Below are 19,810 nucleotides of genomic sequence, written 5' to 3' on the forward strand. Positions count from 1 at the left end.
GTCCATGCAGAATGAAAGGGAAGTAACCTGCTCACGTTTTTCAGGTGAGGTATAACATAGCTGCAGTGTGGTCAAATCATGAAAAGGTCAAGTAAGTCAGAGGTTACATTCACCTCAAGTATTACAACACACAAACAGGATATCCTGTTATGAAAAAATTTGAAGTCTCATTTAAATGCAGGAAGTATAATTTGACCTACTATTTTTTTTATTGTCTGTAATATCTCTTCCTCTGTTTTTTCTCTTAAGCATTCAACTGTTGCAGCTGAACTGGATTTTTCACAGCCAGAGGCAGCAGCAATTTTCTGCAATAAATAAAAACAAGCACTTACATTTTCATATAGTTCCCATGGAAGGCTCTATGTGCCACCTAGCCCAAGAGTCTGGCAGAGGGAAGACCAGGCTTCTGCACAAGGGTCACTGAAGCTAGACACTAAAGCTAAAGAGATGGAGATCAGGAAGTCTTCATAACCCCTCACACCGCAGGCTCAGTGGAAGGACGAAACATAATGCCTCCAAAATATTTTGATATAGAAATACACCAAGACAGTAATTCTGGTAAACAACATGCTGGGCTGAGAAGGCAGGATGAGATAAAGGAGGTAGAGTGATGGATGGTGAGAATATAACGAGGTAGATGGTAATAAAGAGCACATTATGCCATTTTTGACGATGTCTTTTGGTGTAGAATAACAGCTGTCATTAGAGAGACAGCTCATTATAATGTTGTCTCTCTTATATTCCAAATTATCAAATCTACATTCCTGGAAGTTGTTTCCTGTAGTCGAAAAAAAATAAATATTGGGTTGAAGTCAGCTCTTCATTTACAATGTAAACGAATTGACCAAAGTCTTGTTTATCTGCACACAACAGGCACCAAACAGGAGAGAAAGCAAAGAGTATTCAGAATCTGGTGTCATTTTCCAGCCAAAACTTACAGCTCAACTTTTCTTGAAGACAGTACATCTTATAGTATTTCTTTACACTTCTTCCCTGCCTTCTCTCTTCACTTCCTTAATCTTTGTTTTCACCCAGACATATGTGGATATTTGAGTATTTGAAAAGCAAAGCATCATTAAATTTATGTTGTCTGCACACAGCAATACTGTCTTTAATGACTGTGGTTGTAGTTCCACAAGAAAAAAACCCGCTTCTACATTTTGTTATAAACAGTTTAAGAAATGCAAAACTATCTGGAAAAAAAAATTAAAATTACCACAAAATACCCACTTGTGCTTCCTCCTCAGGGTGGTCAGTGAACAAAGCCCTGATTGCAGTACCACTCTCTGAAATGGCCTTATGGAACAAGCCCTTTGCCAGGGGAGATAAGACCTGTAAAAAAGCAGGAACAAGCATGACAAGCATTATGTTCTTGCCACTGACTTAGAATCTCAGTATCAGGAATTGCCATTTAAAACATTCTGAAAACAAACAGATGTTGCAAGACTTATTCTACAGCCTCTGATCATAGCTCAGCCAGGCAAAGGGCCTTGGCAGCACTGCCAGAGATAAGGAGTTCATGCCTGCCTTTCCCCACCCCATAGCACCTCACTTCCAGGCCTTCATGAAACTACACCGCAAGGCAGATACAAATCGAACATAACGTGTCCAAGACGGTCTGGCTGTGCTGCAGCAGGGGAATAAAGAACTACTGGCCAGAGGGCAGGAGTTTATGAAACAGGAATTTTTATAACAGGTATCACTGAATCCTGGTTTTGCTGTGTGTTCTGTACCAAAGTGTGAGAGGCTGGAGATGAAGAACCTCTTAGCCAATGTGCTCACATTGATGCAAACTGGTTACATAACCACTGGGTCACAAAATGCACATCTAGTCCAGCTATCATGACTATTCACCTTATTATTATGGGTAATACATCCTCTTAAAGGACTCTTCTCACAAGGAAAAATTTTGAGGGGTTTGATACTGCAAAAAAAGTTTGTGGAATTTAATTTAGTAGACAAGGAATAACATTTTGGGTCTGAACTACAAGATTTGGGTATGAAAAGAACATTTGCATCATCAGAAGCTATACTGCTGCTCTGTATTGTTACTGTACTGTAGACCAGGGAGATGTGTCACTTTCTATAGAAACATTCCTTCTTTCTCACTGACTTTTCACATAGGTAAGAAAAAGGATCATGGATGGTGGTTTTTTTCCCCTAAGTAATTGAAACTCAGTACTGCTGTGAACTTACAAGAGCAGAAACGCTGATTCCTCCTGCAGACTCTCCAGCAATAGTGACAGATCCTGGATCTCCTCCAAAATGTATGATATTTTCCTGAATCCACTGAAGAGCTGCTACTTGATCTAAATACCCCCAGTTTCCTCGGGCATGCTTATCGCCAGTGCTTCAGAGAAAGAAGAGATTTGCTTAACTGCTCAATGCAGGAAAAAAAGGCAGAGAAACCCACGATTTGTGGCATAAGAAATTAGCAGCCTGACAGATTCTCTACACAACTGAAAAATAAACGGCTCAGAAAGTGTTGAAATTAGAACAGCAATCAAACTAGAACAGACTTGGAAGCTGACTTGGGACTTGAAATTGTTCCCAAGTGTTGCATATGTAATTAAGAAATGTATAGGTTTTTTGCATAAGCAGGTATTCTGCATGCCTCTGCATGCACAATTTTGAAAATCACTTAGCAAAAACAGATAAAATACCTTACCTAAAATATCCAACAATACCTAATCTGTACTGAATTGCTACGACCACCACATTGCCAAAGGCTGCTAATGCTGAGCCATCATACGATGAAGCTTCTCCAAAAGTTAATCCACCTCCATGGATCCAAACAAAGACCTGGAAAGACAAAACCAGAAACAAGTCAGCACAGGTAAGAGGTCCTAGTGATAAAAAGTAACTATAAACCAAAACATACTATTTTGTGCTGTTTCACTCATGACTCTTTCAGATTTCAGATTACATTTCACAAATGGTAGCAGTCCTTTGAATATAAGGCTTGCAGTCTTAATTGTATTAAATGCTTACATTATACCAGTGCCCCGTGACTCTTCACGGATTATTTACAGGAAAATGCACCTGTAAGTCTGCATATAGCACAGGTTGTAGGTTTGCTGTAAAATATTTTTTCTTGAGATTTTATAATGATTTTGCTTACAGGCAGCTTCTCCTGTTTCTCTGTAGAAATGGGTGTATACACATTTAGATATAAGCAATCTTCAGACATTTGGAGAAGAATTTTTTCTTTTCTTATGCTAAAAATGTCCTTTAAAAACTGTCCGTCTAGTTTTCCTTGTAGACACCTGAAGAAACGAGAAAACAACAGAAATAATTAAAACTTCAAAGCTACAAAGTGTAGCTTTTTTGTACTTCCACAACAAAGTGCAAAGCAGAAACCAATTGCTAGTACATTTCTAGATAGCTGGCAACAGAAAACGTACATTTTTTTTTCTTCCTTTAACTTGGCATTAAGGAGATCAGTAAAAAGAAGCCACAGTCTATAGCAGTACAGTGACGTGCTGATGTAATTTTACATGTTTCAAAATATGAAGAAATATACCCATAAATACCTATGTCTATAAATTACTTCAATGAAAATGCATATTAATTATTTTACATATATGGTAGCTTTTGATACTGTAATGGTACTGGGCTTGAGGCACTGAACAAGGGCAGTAGTACAAATGGAGTAAGACATTTACAATACAGACAAGAATTGGTCTGTGTTTACTTTTTGTTCGATTAAGGATTTTTAAGTCTAATATTTTATTCTAACATTTCCTCAACTTCTTTCTGTTTCTGCTCCAAAGCTACACAGTTTATAAACATTCCTAAGTAATGGACAAATGCTCCCAAACCAGAACTTTATTGGCAAAGTGCTGGCCCACATTAGCTCATCACTGATACCCATTAGATAGCCATTTTTAGTAAAAGAGCAGCTTGTAAAGATGTCTTTAGAAATTAATTGATTTCTAAATGAATTAGTTTCTCAATGTAAGAGTGGCAGGTGGTAATGAGATGGCACCAAGGAGTTTATCTTTGTGGCTTTTGATTGTCCTGAAATTGCATATAATACAAAATTATTGGAAATATGAACGGTTTTGTCAGTCTTACATTGGTGGGTAGGAAGTGGCGTCTCTGACCCCTTTCCATGGCTCTGGTGGCTCGGGTTCAGAAAACCTCAGTGGTCCAACTGGAGGCTTAGCGAAAGGAAGTCCCAAAAAGACATTTACACTCCTCTCAGCTGCATCTACTTTGAATTGGTAGCCTCGGACTCTCCCGTATTTGGTCACCACTTCTGGTTGCTCTGCTGTTTGTCCTGGGGAATGCGAGTACAAAAGCATTGGTCTGTTTGTAAGCACTTGTCAGATTTCCAAGAGCTTTAGCTACTTAAGCACACACCTCTGTTTGCTTAAACAATTCATTTTCACACATAGTCTCCCTCAGGTATATCATACATATTGTCTTACTATACACACACATTAGTGATTGCATAGAAATCTTAATCCTTTTTGATCCAGGTCGTTAGCTGAAAGTCCAACAGAGTGTTCTAATTAAGAATAGGCATTTATTTTTTAGGAAAAGATCTGTGAACACACAAAATATAATCCAAACTCTTGATAGTGTGTACAGCCAAAAGAAAAAAACTTCTAATGTACTGGAAAATAGCCTACCATATACAAATACTGTTAACATTCAGGTAAGGTCAATTTTAAGATTGGCATGAAAGTTCTCAATACCAAATTCCAGCTTACCAGTGGCTGCAAGCGTTGTGACCCTGACAGTGAGAATCAAGGACAGCAGCAAGGTGTCCTTCCCAGCTCCCATTTTGCAAGCTAGTCACATATTTACTTCCTTGGTGTGTTGCTTTATGTACTCTCTAAACTAGAACTGTGACGCAAGGCAAACATTGAGTAGGAAAAGCAACAGAGAGCCAACCCAGCCGCGGGCAGCCAGAGCCCCTCCTCTGTAGGAGCACAGGGCAGCTCGGCTGTGAGTGGGTTCAGGGAGACCTCCTGAATCGCAGAGCAGCCCTGCAAGTTTCAGAGAATCATAAAACCACAGAGCGGTTGAGGTTGGAAGAGACCTTGAAGATCATCTAGTTCCAACCGCTCTGCTGTTGGCAGGGACACCTCTCTCCCACTAGACCAGGCTGCTCAAAGCCCCATCCAGCCTGGCCTTGAACACTTCCAGGGATGGGGCATCTACAACATCTTTGGGCAACCTGTTCCAGCACTTTACCACCCTCATGGTGAAGAGTTTTTCCCTTATAATTCATTCTGGCTCCATATATTTCATCCCAGCTCCCTCGTGCTCCTTAAAAATCACACTCACAAAACATCAGTCATCAACTATGTGCTTCAAAATGCTTTGAAAGCAGTCTTCCACTGCACCAGGAAATTCATCCTGCTGCTCTAACACTACCTTTCATAAGGAATTTCGGATCACCTCGCACCGCACTCTGAAGAAGGGAGCTACACTTTTACTTTATAGTGTCTGTTGACTTCTTTTTGGTATCAGTGTATCAGGAACACACAATATAGAGCAAAATCCAAAACAATACTCCTGAAAAATGTGCTTTTGCTGAAGCAAAAGTTGAGGGATTGTTATTCTCACAAAAGGATTTTTTTTACAAAAACAATACTAGAAAAATCTTATATTTTCCTGCAGGGTTGATACTCCACCTGTTACTTAGTCCTGCGTGCTCAAGGATGTTTGTTTGGTGTCTAACACAATACACGAGTTTTGCAACACTAAAGACACTAAAGAGATGATTTATCAACTTCCGTAGCATAGGAACAATGTTAAAGAATTTAGGTCATAGCTATACCAGGAGGAGTTGGCTGAAGAGAGAGAGTTTTTCTGCCCATGTTATCAAAGAGGTTGTAGTAGTTCTACGAGCCTCTGGTTGTTTGGTTATTTTTGCAAGGCTCAGTAGCTCTTGCTGCAGAAAGACTGTTTTGTGATTTTATGAGAATTCTCAGTTGTAAGAGACAGCATTTCTCTAGATTACTGCTTGCACCTTTGTTTTCACATAAGTGGGCCATAAAGATCCGCAGTCACTGCGTCAGTTCAGCACATATATTACTCACCTCATAGTCCTGTGTACTATGGCTGTGCTTTTGTACTTTTTTCCAAATCTTCCTAACTGTATGTACACAAGTGTGATTTATAACCCCTGTAAATGAATTCTAGTCGACTTTAAACTGGACTTCTTAGAGAAAAAACTGTTGGCAGGTAGCTTCAGAGGTACACATTCAGTGTGTGCTGAGTAACTTCCGCATTTGCGCTGTTAATCAGGAGACTCTTGCCCTCTGTACTGAGCTCCGTGCTGCAGCAGCTACACTCTTAACAACACCAGTGCTACACCAGCGTGCACACCAGCTCTTTCTGAGTGTATGACTAGTGCACAGTGTGCACTGGCAAATGGGATAACACTGGAAATTGGAGCTTCTAAGAAAATAATGTGGAGAATAACTAATTGCTGTATAGCTTTATAGCTGTAGAGATGTTCTCTGGGAGACTTTTCTAGTGCTCATGGCACTAGAGGTCAATAAAACTGCTCTGCATTAGTTTGCACGGTTACGAAGGTACAGTCTATACTGTGTTGATAGGTACATGCTCTGTCAAATGCAGTGAACGGAAACTGTGATTTATTTTTAGCACTGTGCCTGTGCATAAGAAGTCAGTTCCCCTGCACTTCTCTGCATACACTTACAACATAAGCATCTATTTTTTGCATATACATACAATGGTGCCTGTTTATCTCCTTTCAAAGGGAGTGGTACAGGACCTCAGGGGAATTGTACATGCAATGAAAATCTATCAAGACTATTTTGAGATTATGTTTTTGAGATTATATTCACCTCACAAAACATGTCAGCAAAAACAAACGAGAAGGGACAGATGCCTAGCAGGAGTTCTGTTTACCAAAACAGCAGTTGTGCTAACAGTCTAACCTCACCTGCCATCTTCTGCCTGGCAACAGAATTTGGGCAGGAAGACATAGGAAATTCAGAAAGATTGGATGGCCAGTTAGTTGCTCTAGGACATTATTAGCTGTGAACCATCTTAAATTCTTCCAGAGATACAGAGAAAAAAAGGGGGGAGATGATGCCCAGTGTGTGGAAGTGTGCAGCGCTGCCGTGAGGAACCACGTGGTCAGGACGATGGCTGGAACAGCTGGAGCAGCCTAGAAGCCAGATACAGGAAACAAGACATAGCAGAGAAAGAAGCTCTTGACAACACTGAAATGAAGTGTTCCAGACTTGCTCTTGGCAGTCCAAGTACCTATCAGCTGGTAAAGGCACTGGAATATTTCTGGTACAAACCAATCTCTCCTGTGCTAGTACCGAAAGGCTGTGACCCAGCGCAAACAGAGGATCTGGAGCTGAGTGATGGCACAGAGAACAGCACAATGTAAAGCACCATAGAAGAGACGGGAAATGTGAAAATAAAATTACCAACATCGATCCTTGTAGGGGAGTTATTGCTAAATTTAAAAGGAAAGAAGTGTGTGTAACAGAGACCATTTCTCCCTGTTCTACCATTTGATGGAAGTCTGCTGCTGTTACAGATGATGTAACAGAGCAGTCAGAAGTATACTAGCTCTGTTGTACAACTGACTTACAAAGCAAAACATTCTACAGATTGGTGTTGGGGTTTTTTTCTCCACAGAGGACATTTCTATATCTAAATCAGACCAAAACTTCTGTACCATCACTGATACTCTTGACATCAAAAGACAGTTTTACTTGCAAATCGGGTCTTTATTGATTTAATTTTTAGTGAAACAATGTTGCTGCTACATTCTGTATTCAGTCATGAGGAGGTGACAGAAAAACCTGAGCAGTGGGGAAATGTGGTACCTCTGTTTAATAGGTGAGGTCTCTGTTGTAGACACAAATCCAGGAAAAAGATCACAAAGGGGAAGCAGATCAGTTGGAATTATTACAGCAAATAACTGCAAATATGACAACTCCGAAGAAAACATGAAAAGAAAGGAAACATAATTTTATCCTCAAAATTGCTTGAAGTAACTTCTTCTGATATCCTAATAGTTTGCATATTATGTGCATATTCAGATTGTAAATTATAACTCTGTATTAACCTTCTTGTTTTCCTTTTTTTTGCTTTTTGTCTTTTCAAACATCACCTTTTTCCAGAACTCTACCTTCTTCTCTTTCAATTTTCTGGCTTTCTTTTGGTTTAGATTTATCTCTAAGTACTCCTCATTTAGGTTGTAAGATGGCCATTCAACCAAACCCTCTCCGTTAGGATTTCTGTAAACAACAAGAAAGAAAGAGTGAATGCCCTTTTCAGCTGCAGGGGAGTTCAGCCACAGATGACTGACACTACAGCTAATTCACTACGGAGCCAGTGCAGAACAGTAATTTGTGTGGTAAATCTCACCCATTTCGAGCAAAGTTAGCCCAGTACTTCATTAGAGTCCTACTAAGGTTCTTTTCTTCCTCTGTAACTTCACCTGAGAGACAAAACACAAATTAATTATTACATGCGGCAGAAATCAAAACATTGCTACTGCAGAAGCAGCGTTTCGGCCTGTGAATATGTTGCCACAACTCGTTACTGATGACAAGAGAAGCACCGCACCTGCAACATGTCAGTAATACAGCAACCACCAAGAGATTTCAGCACTCTTTATCAATGTGAGTAGCATCATTATCCTTGGTCTACAAATCGCTGAGTTTGGGGATAAGGAAATAAGGTGATCTGCCTGTGGATTTTCAGGAAATCAGAAGCAGAACTAAAAAAAGAACTCATGTGTCCTGCGTCTCATTGCAACTCAAGAAACAGGCCACACGGTTTAGTTTCATAGATCTTATTCCAGCTTTGTGGGACTGAAACTCTCTCTGTTATTCAGAGCATGAGCAGAGATTTCTTCATTCTCACACAAGATGATATCTCAACATATTTCAACACTCCAAGAATACTCATTTAAATATAGTTACCCATATGCCACTGCATCAGCTCGATGAAAGTAATTTTACTTACAGTATATAATTAGTTATAAATGCATCTTAATACATCAAGAAAAATATTTGCTATTTTAGTCTTCTCAGTAAATTCAGGCACATAGAAAAAGAACTGTCTAATGTTTTCTCATGTAGGCTAACACAAGTAAAAAATAAAAATAAAATATAAATTAAATCAAAAGCCTCTAGTAATAGATTAACGAATGCTTTTACAACATAGCCAGATTGCTCCAAAGTTCAATGGAGTAAAGAGAAATACTTTTATTTTTGTAGGTTGTGAAACAGACTATGAACAACTGTGCAAATGACAAAAATAAAAGCAGAAAATATGGTTACTTCACTTAAAGTAAGTAGAATTTCTGTGTTTCTTTGTCAAAATAAGAACTGCTCCTAATTTTTTTCATGGGAAAGAAAATTTTCCATCCTGAGTATTAATGTTTTAGGTATATGCAATTAAAGCAATTTGCTGGATTCAGAATGTTGCTGAAGATGGGGCATCTTGTATCTAATTGTGCCATGACTGTCATGGCTATTTGGACTGTAGCAACATGGGATTCTGCCTGAAGGAACCAGAAATTCCTGAATCCTATTAGAAAGCCCAAACTGACAGGGTGAAGGCAATTTTATGAGTGCACCCTTAATCCTTCTTCAATGGACCCCCATCCATTTTGAATAAAATGCTTAAATATTGAGACTATTGACAAAATATTCTTTAACCTAACTATTAGATCTTCATGTAGAAAACGAAACAATGGAGTTCCAAGCCTTGCCCGTGGGATTTCCTGGAAAGGAAGAGACACTAGCTTAAATTCCTCAGGAAAAAAAAAAATAAAGAGAGCCTAGATTTCCTGCTTCCTAAGGGCTCTGCTAATCTCCTGCAAATTTAGTTGACCTGTCCTTCAATTTATTTTTCAGCCAAACCTACTTGGCAAATTCAGGAACAATCACAGTCATGTTTTCTAGCAAATGTCCTACTTGCTAAATTGTTGACAGCCTGTGTAATTCACTGCGCTTCAAGAACAGCAAATTGTACAACATAAAGAATGGAGAAGATAGTAAATTAGTATTAAATTCTAACAGGAGAAAGGGTTTACTTTGGTCTTACTGTTAATACATGCACTTTAGCCTGATTAAAATGGAAGTAGCGCTACTGAACAGAACAGTGCCAGTGTTAGAAGAGTAACTTATAAGTGGACATGGAATGTTCTGTTCCTTACTACGTAGCTGAATATCACCAGCCAGATATGGTCCTCCAAAGACAAAGCCAACTTCATCTCCATGATCTGCTTTCACATATTCTGGTTTACTATCCCAGTATGCAGTGGGGCGGTGCTGATATTCAAAGAAGTAGGCAGGAGCTCCAGACTCTAGAAGATGTAACATTTAAAGAGTTAAAGAAGAGATACATAAATTACAGCTGACATTAGCTGTTTAAAATAATACTTTAAATACGTCCAAAGCTTTATACTGGGCACATTTTTTAATGTAATGTTACATTCAAAGATGTATTTTTATCTTTAATTCAAAATTAAGAACTCACGGCACTTACATCAAAAAAAAGAGAAAGATTCACTCCAGGAAAACTTACAGAGAAAAAAAAATCTCCAAATTATTTTCTAGTTCTGGGTCTTTTAGCATGGTTTGTCTACACTTAAATACCAGAAAATCTCCAGACTACAGAGCTGCTGAGTTCCCAAGTAGCAGTGGGCCAAAGGGCAAATTCCAGGTTGCTTTAATATGTTTTAATTTTTAAGTCTGTATCCTTCAAGTTAACAAACATTTACCTGTGTTATCATTCCCTGTTCTCAATATGTTGTGACTATAAGCACAAGTGCAAGACACTAGTATAAAGATAAAGGAGTACATACACTTGTTTGCACAGTCCTGCAGACCCATATCCTTTTTCACCCTCAACTTCCCAGTGGGAATGTCAAGCAGGGCTGCCTGCACACGACAGCATTTGTGTCTACATCATTTCATCCAGCATGTATCAGAGGTCTGAATTTCCTAATGGCATTCATTAGCTCACCCCTGTGATAATTCAATGCTTTAATGGATGGCATGACAACTCCTACATCCCCTAACATGTCCAGAAATTGGTCCCGTAGCTCAGCAGGATCATCTGTGTTTCCAAGATATTCATCCACAATCATGGGCAGAAATTCTGATGGTATATCCTACAAGAAAAATGTGAAACATGGAACAAACAGAAAAATTATTACTCTCTGAATTAGCAACTAAAAATGTCATCTTTTAAACTTCAGAGGTTCCACAAAGGCACAAATGGGTAGCACCCATGCTTATGGGAAACCATGATGGCAAGTAAAATCTATTTAGACTTCTTGTGGGGAAAAAAACCCCAAAACACCAGAAAAAAACAGACCAAGGAAACCACCTGAGGTCAAATTTGCAACAGGTTTATATGGGTCAAAACTCTACAAGAATCATCAAAGATCCAGCAACTTTTACTGATAATACTCTTGGCTTCTGTTTTCTTCAGAAGACAAGAGATGGCAACAACAAAAGTCCTTGAAAGATTTATGGAATATTAAACTACAGGGCAAGACCAACAGAATCTCCAAACACAGCTTATGTTTTTAGTGTTAGAATTTGCTGCTCGAAAGATACATTTCAAAACTAGGAGTGCAAAGTAACTACTTTAAAAGTAGCATGTAATTTAATGTAAACATATTCAAAAATCCATCAGCCAGGATGAGACATTGGATACTCTAAGATTAGTGACGCTATTACTAATCCTACATACAAATACATAAGACAAAAATGTTGATTCAGAGGTCTAGAAGGAAAATGATGTTTTTCCAAACCCCAGTCCTGACTCAATCCTATTTCTGTGTAACTTCATACACCTGAATCCTGTTAACTTTGCTGGGACTCTCCTCAAAACACAACATGACCTCAAGTCTTAGTAAAACTGTAACTCAAGCAGGAAATTAGAGAACACGAAACTCCACAAATCTGTTACATGCATTAAGAAGAAATTTTACTTCTCATATCAGTGTGACAGTACTTACTATCATTGGCAGAAACAACTCTACAGTTGAAGTAATTGACTTTCTATCTCCTATTTCCTTCAAACCAGGTATTTTTGATGTCTGGACAATAAAAAAAAAAAAAGTATGTTATTAGCGCCGTTCAACTTCTCCAATATTTTTAACATTGGAACTAAATTATTGCACTTGATTCTGTTTATTTCTGAAGCATCATATTATAGGCAAAAATACAGTACGATGCAGCAGCTGCCTTGAAAAGCTTGTATTTACTGCAGTAATAGTTTTCTTCATGAAGGTTTCTACATAAGTTACTCATACCAACTAGTCTATCCTTAAATCAAAACATATTATTGAGAAGCTTGTCAGACTAGAAAGCATTAGGGCAGAATAGGAGCAAAAAGCTTCTTCTGTCTCAAAGGCTTTTTTTCCCTCTGGTAGGGGAAATCTTAACAGTCACTGGCAGCCTCTGTGTCTCTAGTCCAGTTGTTTGAACCTGCTGAAGTACTGATAAGGCAATGCTCCTCCTCTTTTGCGGCATTACAGAGAATGACTCTTCTGTCTGCAAAGTGAATTAGAATAGATTCCAGTTTACATTTTTCTTCCTGGACTCCGTACCAGCACACTCTGAGACACACAGATGCAGATTCAGAACAAATGCTTTGTACTGTATAGATAAACATAAATACTTAGGAAATGAAGAAGAGATCACAAGGGAGAGAGAGGACATAAATCCACCTCATGCAGTTTTGTACAACTGCTCACTTTTGAGTTACTCATAGAATTCGTATCAGAAATAATTTATGCTCTGAGAATGAGTTGGACACTTGTATTATCCCCATACTCTGTCCCCACATGAAATTTTCAAACAATAGATATTTCAGCACACCAACAAGGAACACAGATATAACCAGCAGTCAGAGTTCATAATGACATCCAGGTAAGCTTTTACGGTGATCAATGTCATATTTTAAAATATTCTGTGTATCAATCCTGAACATTGTGTGTTGTGAGGGACAGGACTGGTTTTGGTGTTTTTTAGCAATAAGCCCTTGAATGTTGCATTGCTTTTCCTCTCTCTGCCTGGATCATGGACTAAAATTTTAGGATTAAAAAGTACTGTATAAAATGGATGTTCCAAGGATGTCCGTGTAGTTTATTTTGCAGGATGAAGCCTGTCTCACTGCTTTGTGACCAGCTTGTTCTGGGTCACTATGGAATAAAAATACAAGCAAAGTTTACCTAGTATATATTTCCAACAAAGCAAAGCCTTTTGGTCTTTCTTAGCAGGTGTCCTACCAGCAAATACCTTCTCAGAGTTGCCTGCATCAGTTAACACAAACATGCAAAAAAATGAAGAATAGCCATTAAATTACAGATCTAATATTCCAGCCAAATTCATTGTTCGTGACTCCTAGCATAAGCGGGACCGCATTAAATTCTTTTTCAGCCAATATCTCTTCGGGTGACTTATGAAGAAATACTCCATCCACAACTAAGGGTAGAAATGGTACGTCCTGAAGGAGAAATAAAAAAGATCAAATCACATGTTAATAGTATTTTCCATTTTTCCTTCAAACCATGAAATAAAGTGTCCACATTCAATGTTCCAAGTGCGAAAAAGGGCTTTAAGAAATCTTAATATCTAAAGCCACTGTAACATAAATCTACTGTTTGGCACAAACGTATAAAATGCAAGGCTGGTTGGGTCATGGTATGGAGTAATGTAATGGTTTCCTGATCCTGTGCTGCTTCTAACTAACATCAAAACACATATGCCCAAGTCTTGTTCACAAGTTTACAGCTGCTGTGACACTTCACTGAAAATTTTAAATCTGAAAAAATTACAAATTTTGTGAAATTAGTTCAATATTTAGGGGGTATTTTGACAAAAGATAAGAAAAATCAACTCTGGAAAAGGCCAGCAATGAACTTTGGTCAGAGGCTGAGCTAAAGCTTTGCAGGTGCGCCATTAAAAAAAAAATCTGTTACTAAGTAAAGTTTTACCTACCGTACTTTTAAAGACTATATCATCTGCTTCCTGGTTCCTTAAGCAGTTTAATAGTGAGAGTGAACTGCTCGTCTCACACTTAAATATACTTGCAATTTTCTGAAAATTATTAATAAAGACAGGAACGATTAACTATGATGTTATAAATTTAAGGAATTCATAAGCAGAAGATTATTACACACGGTTAATAGATACTGTAAATATATATAGTTATATATACTGTTAATGTATACTGGTTGTATATATATACTACAACATACTTTGCTGCAGAGATAATATGGAAAGAAAATTAAGAAAATCAATTTATGAGATATTTACATTATCACTACCTGCCGTTCCAGGAGGAGAAATAAAAAGGTACTTACAGAGAAGAATATTAATGTTAAAGTTTGAGGTTCTTTAAATTTAATTAATTTACTTCAAATAAAGGCCTTCCATAAACACCATAGCAGAATTAAAACTAAATGCCTCTTCTAGATCCTAATTAAACTTGCCATAGTAGATTTCATGGTCACTGTACAAGTTACAGTGTGCTTGGAAAGGGACATAAGCCTCGCCTGGCATGTGTGTAACCAAAAATACTAAGTCAACACACAAATATTATAATCACATAACTATGCAATCTATTTCCAACATCAAATGAGACTGAAAATATACTATCAGAAGGTAAATTTACTTAGTACTAATCTATCTATTCACAGGTATGCTGTGAGAATAAATTTTATCAACTTTGGTGCATAATATGCAATCATATTTTCCCTTTTTCTCTTTTAATCAAATTACCAGATAAAAGAAATACCCTTGTTTAGATTACGAAGACTTTAAAATGCAAATAAAAATCCCCCAAAACCTACCTTAAGATCTGTTGAAGGAAGTAAATCTTTATCAGAGTGGATTAATATTCCACTCTCTGATACCGCTTTATGAAAGAGACCCTTAGACAAAGGAGATAAAACCTGTCAAGAAGGGAAGAATAGAAAGTATTTATTCTACATTAAGGTCCTTATCCCATAGCTTTATGCTTGATTGGACTGCTGGATTCAGTGGGGAATTACACATTTTTATGTGCTTACAGGGGAAATGTCCAGACTTAGCACAATGTGCCATTAATCTTACTTTCCAAAATCAGACTAAGCATGAAATGTTACGCTGAGGTTTTGAAGATTTTTTTTAAAGACTTGACTTTTTAGTGTATCTGCGGCATGCCTACATGTGCAAAAACGGAGCAAGATCCTGCAGATACACCAAAGAGTGTGACAGATCCTGGATCTCCACCAAAGTGTTCAATATTTTCTTGAATCCACCGCAGAGCTGCTACTTGATCCAAAAAAGCCCAGTTCCCACGAGCGTGTTCATCACCAGTACTGAAAGAAAAGCATTATAAGCTGACTTCAGGAAGAGTAACATTTCTAACACCAGAATAAAATAAATCTCACCAATTTACATATTGTGCAAACTGCCTCATATGGCCGAGGAAAGATCTGACCTAAAGCCCTTCATAGTCGGATCTAAGCCCCACTGACTTACTTGCCTCTGCTGCTTATTCACCTCCACAAAAACGGATTCCTGGCCTTTTGGCTGTAAGATTTTTTGCTTTACACACCAACAGGTGAAAGTAAAGGCAAGAACAAACATCCTATCCAGAATCAAACAAGCCCAACAATGATCTGATAGCAGGCTACAGTCAAATGACAATGTGAATGGAATTCATGTACATTTCTTAACGTTCTTAGGCCCTGATGTCAGAAGACTACATACATTTCAACCAGCAGCAGGAAGCTGGTATGGAAGTTCATCTGATTTAGAAAACAAAACTACCCATGCTTTAAACATTACATGAAGCATTTTGTAAAAAGTGAAATGGGTCATCTTACCTGAGAAATCCAAGGAGTCCAAGTCTGTACTGAATTATGACTACCACAACATTCTCATAGGCTGATAGTGCAGAACCATCATATCTAGAAGCACCACCAAATATAAAATTGCCTCCATGGATCCACACCATTACCTTAGAGAAAAAAGGGTGAGATTCTCTTTTATACATTGCTTGGTAGGCTTCATTAGAAAAAAAAAAAGAAGACATCCAGAGAATTAGGAACTCGAAATCACCAGAGCTCAATGGCAGATGAATTTTAGGCTGGTGGACACTGAACTTTACATAATAATATTAGGCTTGCTAATGCAGCATCACATTTTCAGAAGAAATTAAGTGTCTTAGGAGCTATCATTAGGTGCAAACTTCGTACAAGTTTGTTTAATGGGCTTACGTACTGGCAACTTGTCCTTCTTGCTTGAACCAGCAGGGCTGTAAACACTTAGATACAAACAGTCCTCGGAAGTTCGGAATGGAAGGTGTTTTTCTTTAAAGTTTTTTTCAGCTATTTTAAGCATGGACAGATCTTGAGGACACCTTCACAAAAGAGAAGAAGTGTGACTATTAGTAATAAACCTGTAATAGCAACAATGTAATAATGATAGAGAAAACACACTTTCTTTTGCCCCACAGACTGAATGTCCACAAGGTGCTTGAACTTTGTGATATATACAGGTGGAGAAGCAACCTGTAAATGCACAGCTCTATACTCATACGTAAAAAGATTCATTATTTTAGCCCAGTATAATGAAAAAGCATGATTTCCAAACACAGGAATTTCGCAGGAATTCTCTGTGGTTCCCAGTCCCACAGTTCTTACGAAGCATTTCAGCACTGGTGGCTTATTCAAAACCAGTTGATATAAGCTCCTTACCAGAACACAGACCCCTATACCCTAAGAAACACAACACTGACAAACACACAAATGAACTGAAAGGCTCTCACACTGGTGGGTAAGACACTGCATCTCTCAGATAATTCCAGGGTTCAGGTGGTTCGGGTGGAGAAAACCTCAAGGATCCAACAGGAGGTTTTGCAAAAGGAATCCCAAGGAAAACATTCACAAGTCTGTCTGTCCCCTTCACATTTGTTTGTCTCCCTTTGAGTCGCCCAAGTGCGATGGTCACTTCTGGCTCAGCACCATTCTGTCCTAAGTAGCACATCAGGTAAAAAAAAGTAAAAATAAAAAAAAATTAAATTTCCTCTTCATACATATCAGACAGATTTTTCAAGGAAGCATTTTTTACTGGCTGTTTAATTTAGAAGATTTCAGCTTATTCCTTTCAATTTGTTCAGTTTTCACTTTGCTTTTGTGAAACGACAGACACCTTCTGCCAAACACTCACCTAGCTAGCTCTACCAATGACAACTGGAGCTAAGTGAGACCTAGTTTAGTCACTGTGCGAGAGCATAAAGCTTAAAAATAAATTTCAGACCAAAGAGCAACTGTCAAAATCATTAAGATTTTCTAACGCTATCATCCAACAAGACCTTAAAAATATTTTTGATGATTTGAAAATGTTTTTGCTTTCTACCCTTTAAAGAAAAAAGGTAGAAATGGTTTCATCTCTCGAACCCAGTATCTTTTGCATCAAGCTAATTAGGATACTTTTGCAGATTGCTAACAAAACTACAGGAAATGTGCTGCCTTTGAAAATCACTACACTGTAACTTGTCAGTGCAGTTGCTTCCCCAACAGCAATACCAACAGATTTTGCATCTCACCTTCTGTTCCGCAAGTGACAAATGCTATACCATAAACCAAGACACTAAGCAAAGAAATCTGACTTTGAAGAGCCATTTTTCACCCGTTTGGATTCTAGATTATTTTCTCCTTTTACGCAGAATAGAACAGTACAAAGGTCCCTGCTGATGGCACTCCCATTAGGGAGTGCAGCTAAATTCCCTTTTTAGTTAAGAACGTTCAGAGGTGCACTTGACACAGTATAAACACAGTTCCTTAGTGTAATGCACCTAATCGTTACCTGATTCTGAGAATGGATGATCTGAAAATGACCCAGCACCACCTCAGAACAACAAGAAAAGGTCTAATCATAGTTAATCTGCTGTTAATCCTACAAGCAGAGAAAACAGTGAAGCCCTGAAGAGGCTTCAGAGCTGTTGACATTTAAATTCTTGTAAAAAAACCTCCCAAACTACAAAAACAGGATTATAAATTACAAATAACTAGTAAGTAACAAAAAAGGGGGAAAATTATCAAAATAGTTAATTATTGCATAAGTTTTAACGAGGGCTAGCACATCGGTACTATACCTGACACTGTATGTGCTTTTCAGCAGGGACTGACCTCAAGGCTCCAAAATAGTTCTTTATCCTGTCTTGAATAAAAATAAGCCTCCTGCATTTTTCAAAGTTAAAGGAGAGCTTAAAATTGAGGGTCAGATTACACTTCTTCTCTGTGAGCAGCCTCAGTGGAGGTCAGAAAGCAAGGTCTATTTACCAACACCTTATAAGGAATGTACTTCCCTCAAAAAAGTGGGAAAGGGCCATGACCTTACTTTAGAAAATAGCTTTGTACAATGGAAACAAGCTGGCAATCCAACAGGCAGTTTTTACTTGCTGGCTGAAAAAATCCTAAAAAACATATTGTAGTTTGTAGAAGCATAACATCCCTCAGTGCGGATGACAGGCCCTTAGCAGGTTAGCCTTAAGGCCTTAGCCCATAGCTGGGCTTACAACCTCAGCCTACTCCACTAACTCCCAATCTACTGGCAAAACACCCTGCACCCTTCCACATCCACATTTCACATCTGCTGGATGAATGGTGCTTCAGGCTCCTGCTCTGCTTTCACTTAATTCACCTCCATTGTGCACACTCACGATGTGAGGGAAGCCAACTTCACTGTGAAGCCAGCTTCACCATAGCTCACGTGTCATATCAGTTCATCCTGCTTGGGAAACAGGTTTGTCAGAGTAAGGCAGTTAGCTAACAAAAAGGCTCACAAATAAGATAGGTAAAACAAGATTTTCAGTGCAAGAGAATTCAGAGCACTCACTATGCTCATTTTTATATAGTTCCTGAGTCTCTGGGTTGTGATAGCTTTGGGAAGTGTGACAATTTCTCAAGAATTTCACCTGTAACTGTGTAAATATGCATTGTAGAACATAAGTTGCCTCTTATTTTTTAGAATTCCCTCAAATCTTTCTGGAAAATCCAATGAATATGGACGGTGCTGCCACACTGAATGCTCTTCGTCCAATAAAAAACCCCAAAACAAAGCGAACAAAACTCACTTTTAAAATCAGCCAACATCTTTGCCATTAAGTCAGCTCAGTCAGCTTTATATTTCCTAAGCAGTCAGAAAAACAATGCTTACCAACAAAATTTATTATCTCAAACAACATACCAACTCAGGATAACAAAGGATTAAGAAGTGAAGTTTAATGCCCAGGTGTCCTATATATTAACTGAACACAATTCAAACCAAAGATGAAAGCAGAGCGAAATGGAAGCTTTGCTGACAGGTAGTTTGCCTGTTCTACTTAAAATACTGCAGATGTGCAGATATATGGGTTGTGCAGATGTGCAGCTATACTGGTTGTGCAGATGTGCAGATATATCGCTTGTCTGCAGAAGAGGTCCCGCTAGGGGCAAACCAGCTCCAGCGCCCGCGGTGAGCACGGCCCAACTGCGGCTTCTCCTCCGGCCGCAGCATCTCCCGAAACCGCGACTCCCGGCTCCTTTCAAACCCGCTTTTCTTGCCGCCACCCGCTGGAGAAACACACTCCACGCTCTGTTGCATACCACGGACTGAAGTGTGTAAAAGGGCCTCCTCAGGCAGGAACGCAAGCAAGGTTGTCAACTGGTGTAACTGTGGCGGGCACCCTAGAGGAGGCAGGTGTGGTACGGGCTCCCGACAATCAAAGACCATCAGCTGTGTCCGCGAGGCCTCCAGGCACCCCGGAGAAAGGCTCACCTCAGCAGGGACTAGCAATG

The 19,810-nt window shown here is 38.7% G+C and overlaps 2 protein-coding genes across 2 annotated transcripts in view; both read right to left on the bottom strand.

Moving 5' to 3' along the window:
* Positions 1-4,791, bottom strand: part of LOC104271406 (fatty acyl-CoA hydrolase precursor, medium chain-like) — a 7,937-nt gene extending 3,146 nt beyond the window's left edge. The window contains exons 1-8 of the mRNA XM_009866063.1: positions 4,719-4,791; positions 4,078-4,282; positions 3,122-3,266; positions 2,669-2,802; positions 2,197-2,350; positions 1,231-1,332; positions 202-305; positions 28-79 (exon numbers count right to left, since the gene is read on the bottom strand). Coding sequence (XP_009864365.1) covers positions 28-79; positions 202-305; positions 1,231-1,332; positions 2,197-2,350; positions 2,669-2,802; positions 3,122-3,266; positions 4,078-4,282; positions 4,719-4,791 — 969 coding nt within the window. The remainder of the gene's footprint in view (positions 1-27; positions 80-201; positions 306-1,230; positions 1,333-2,196; positions 2,351-2,668; positions 2,803-3,121; positions 3,267-4,077; positions 4,283-4,718) is intronic.
* Positions 4,792-8,056: 3,265 nt separating this feature from the next.
* Positions 8,057-17,653, bottom strand: LOC104271407 (fatty acyl-CoA hydrolase precursor, medium chain-like). The gene is made up of 13 exons (XM_009866064.1): positions 17,578-17,653; positions 16,798-17,002; positions 16,251-16,389; positions 15,854-15,987; positions 15,190-15,343; positions 14,834-14,935; positions 13,980-14,078; positions 13,345-13,485; positions 11,993-12,073; positions 10,990-11,137; positions 10,178-10,327; positions 8,377-8,449; positions 8,057-8,246 (listed from the first exon to the last, which is right to left on the bottom strand). The coding sequence occupies exons 1-13, from the start codon at positions 17,651-17,653 to the stop codon at positions 8,057-8,059; spliced, it is 1,692 nt and encodes a 563-aa protein (XP_009864366.1).
* Positions 17,654-19,810: the final 2,157 nt, after the last annotated feature.

The sequence above is a fragment of the Apaloderma vittatum genome, unplaced genomic scaffold (assembly GCF_000703405.1).
Source record: "Apaloderma vittatum isolate BGI_N311 unplaced genomic scaffold, ASM70340v1 scaffold42733, whole genome shotgun sequence".
Lineage (NCBI taxonomy): Eukaryota > Metazoa > Chordata > Aves > Trogoniformes > Trogonidae > Apaloderma > Apaloderma vittatum.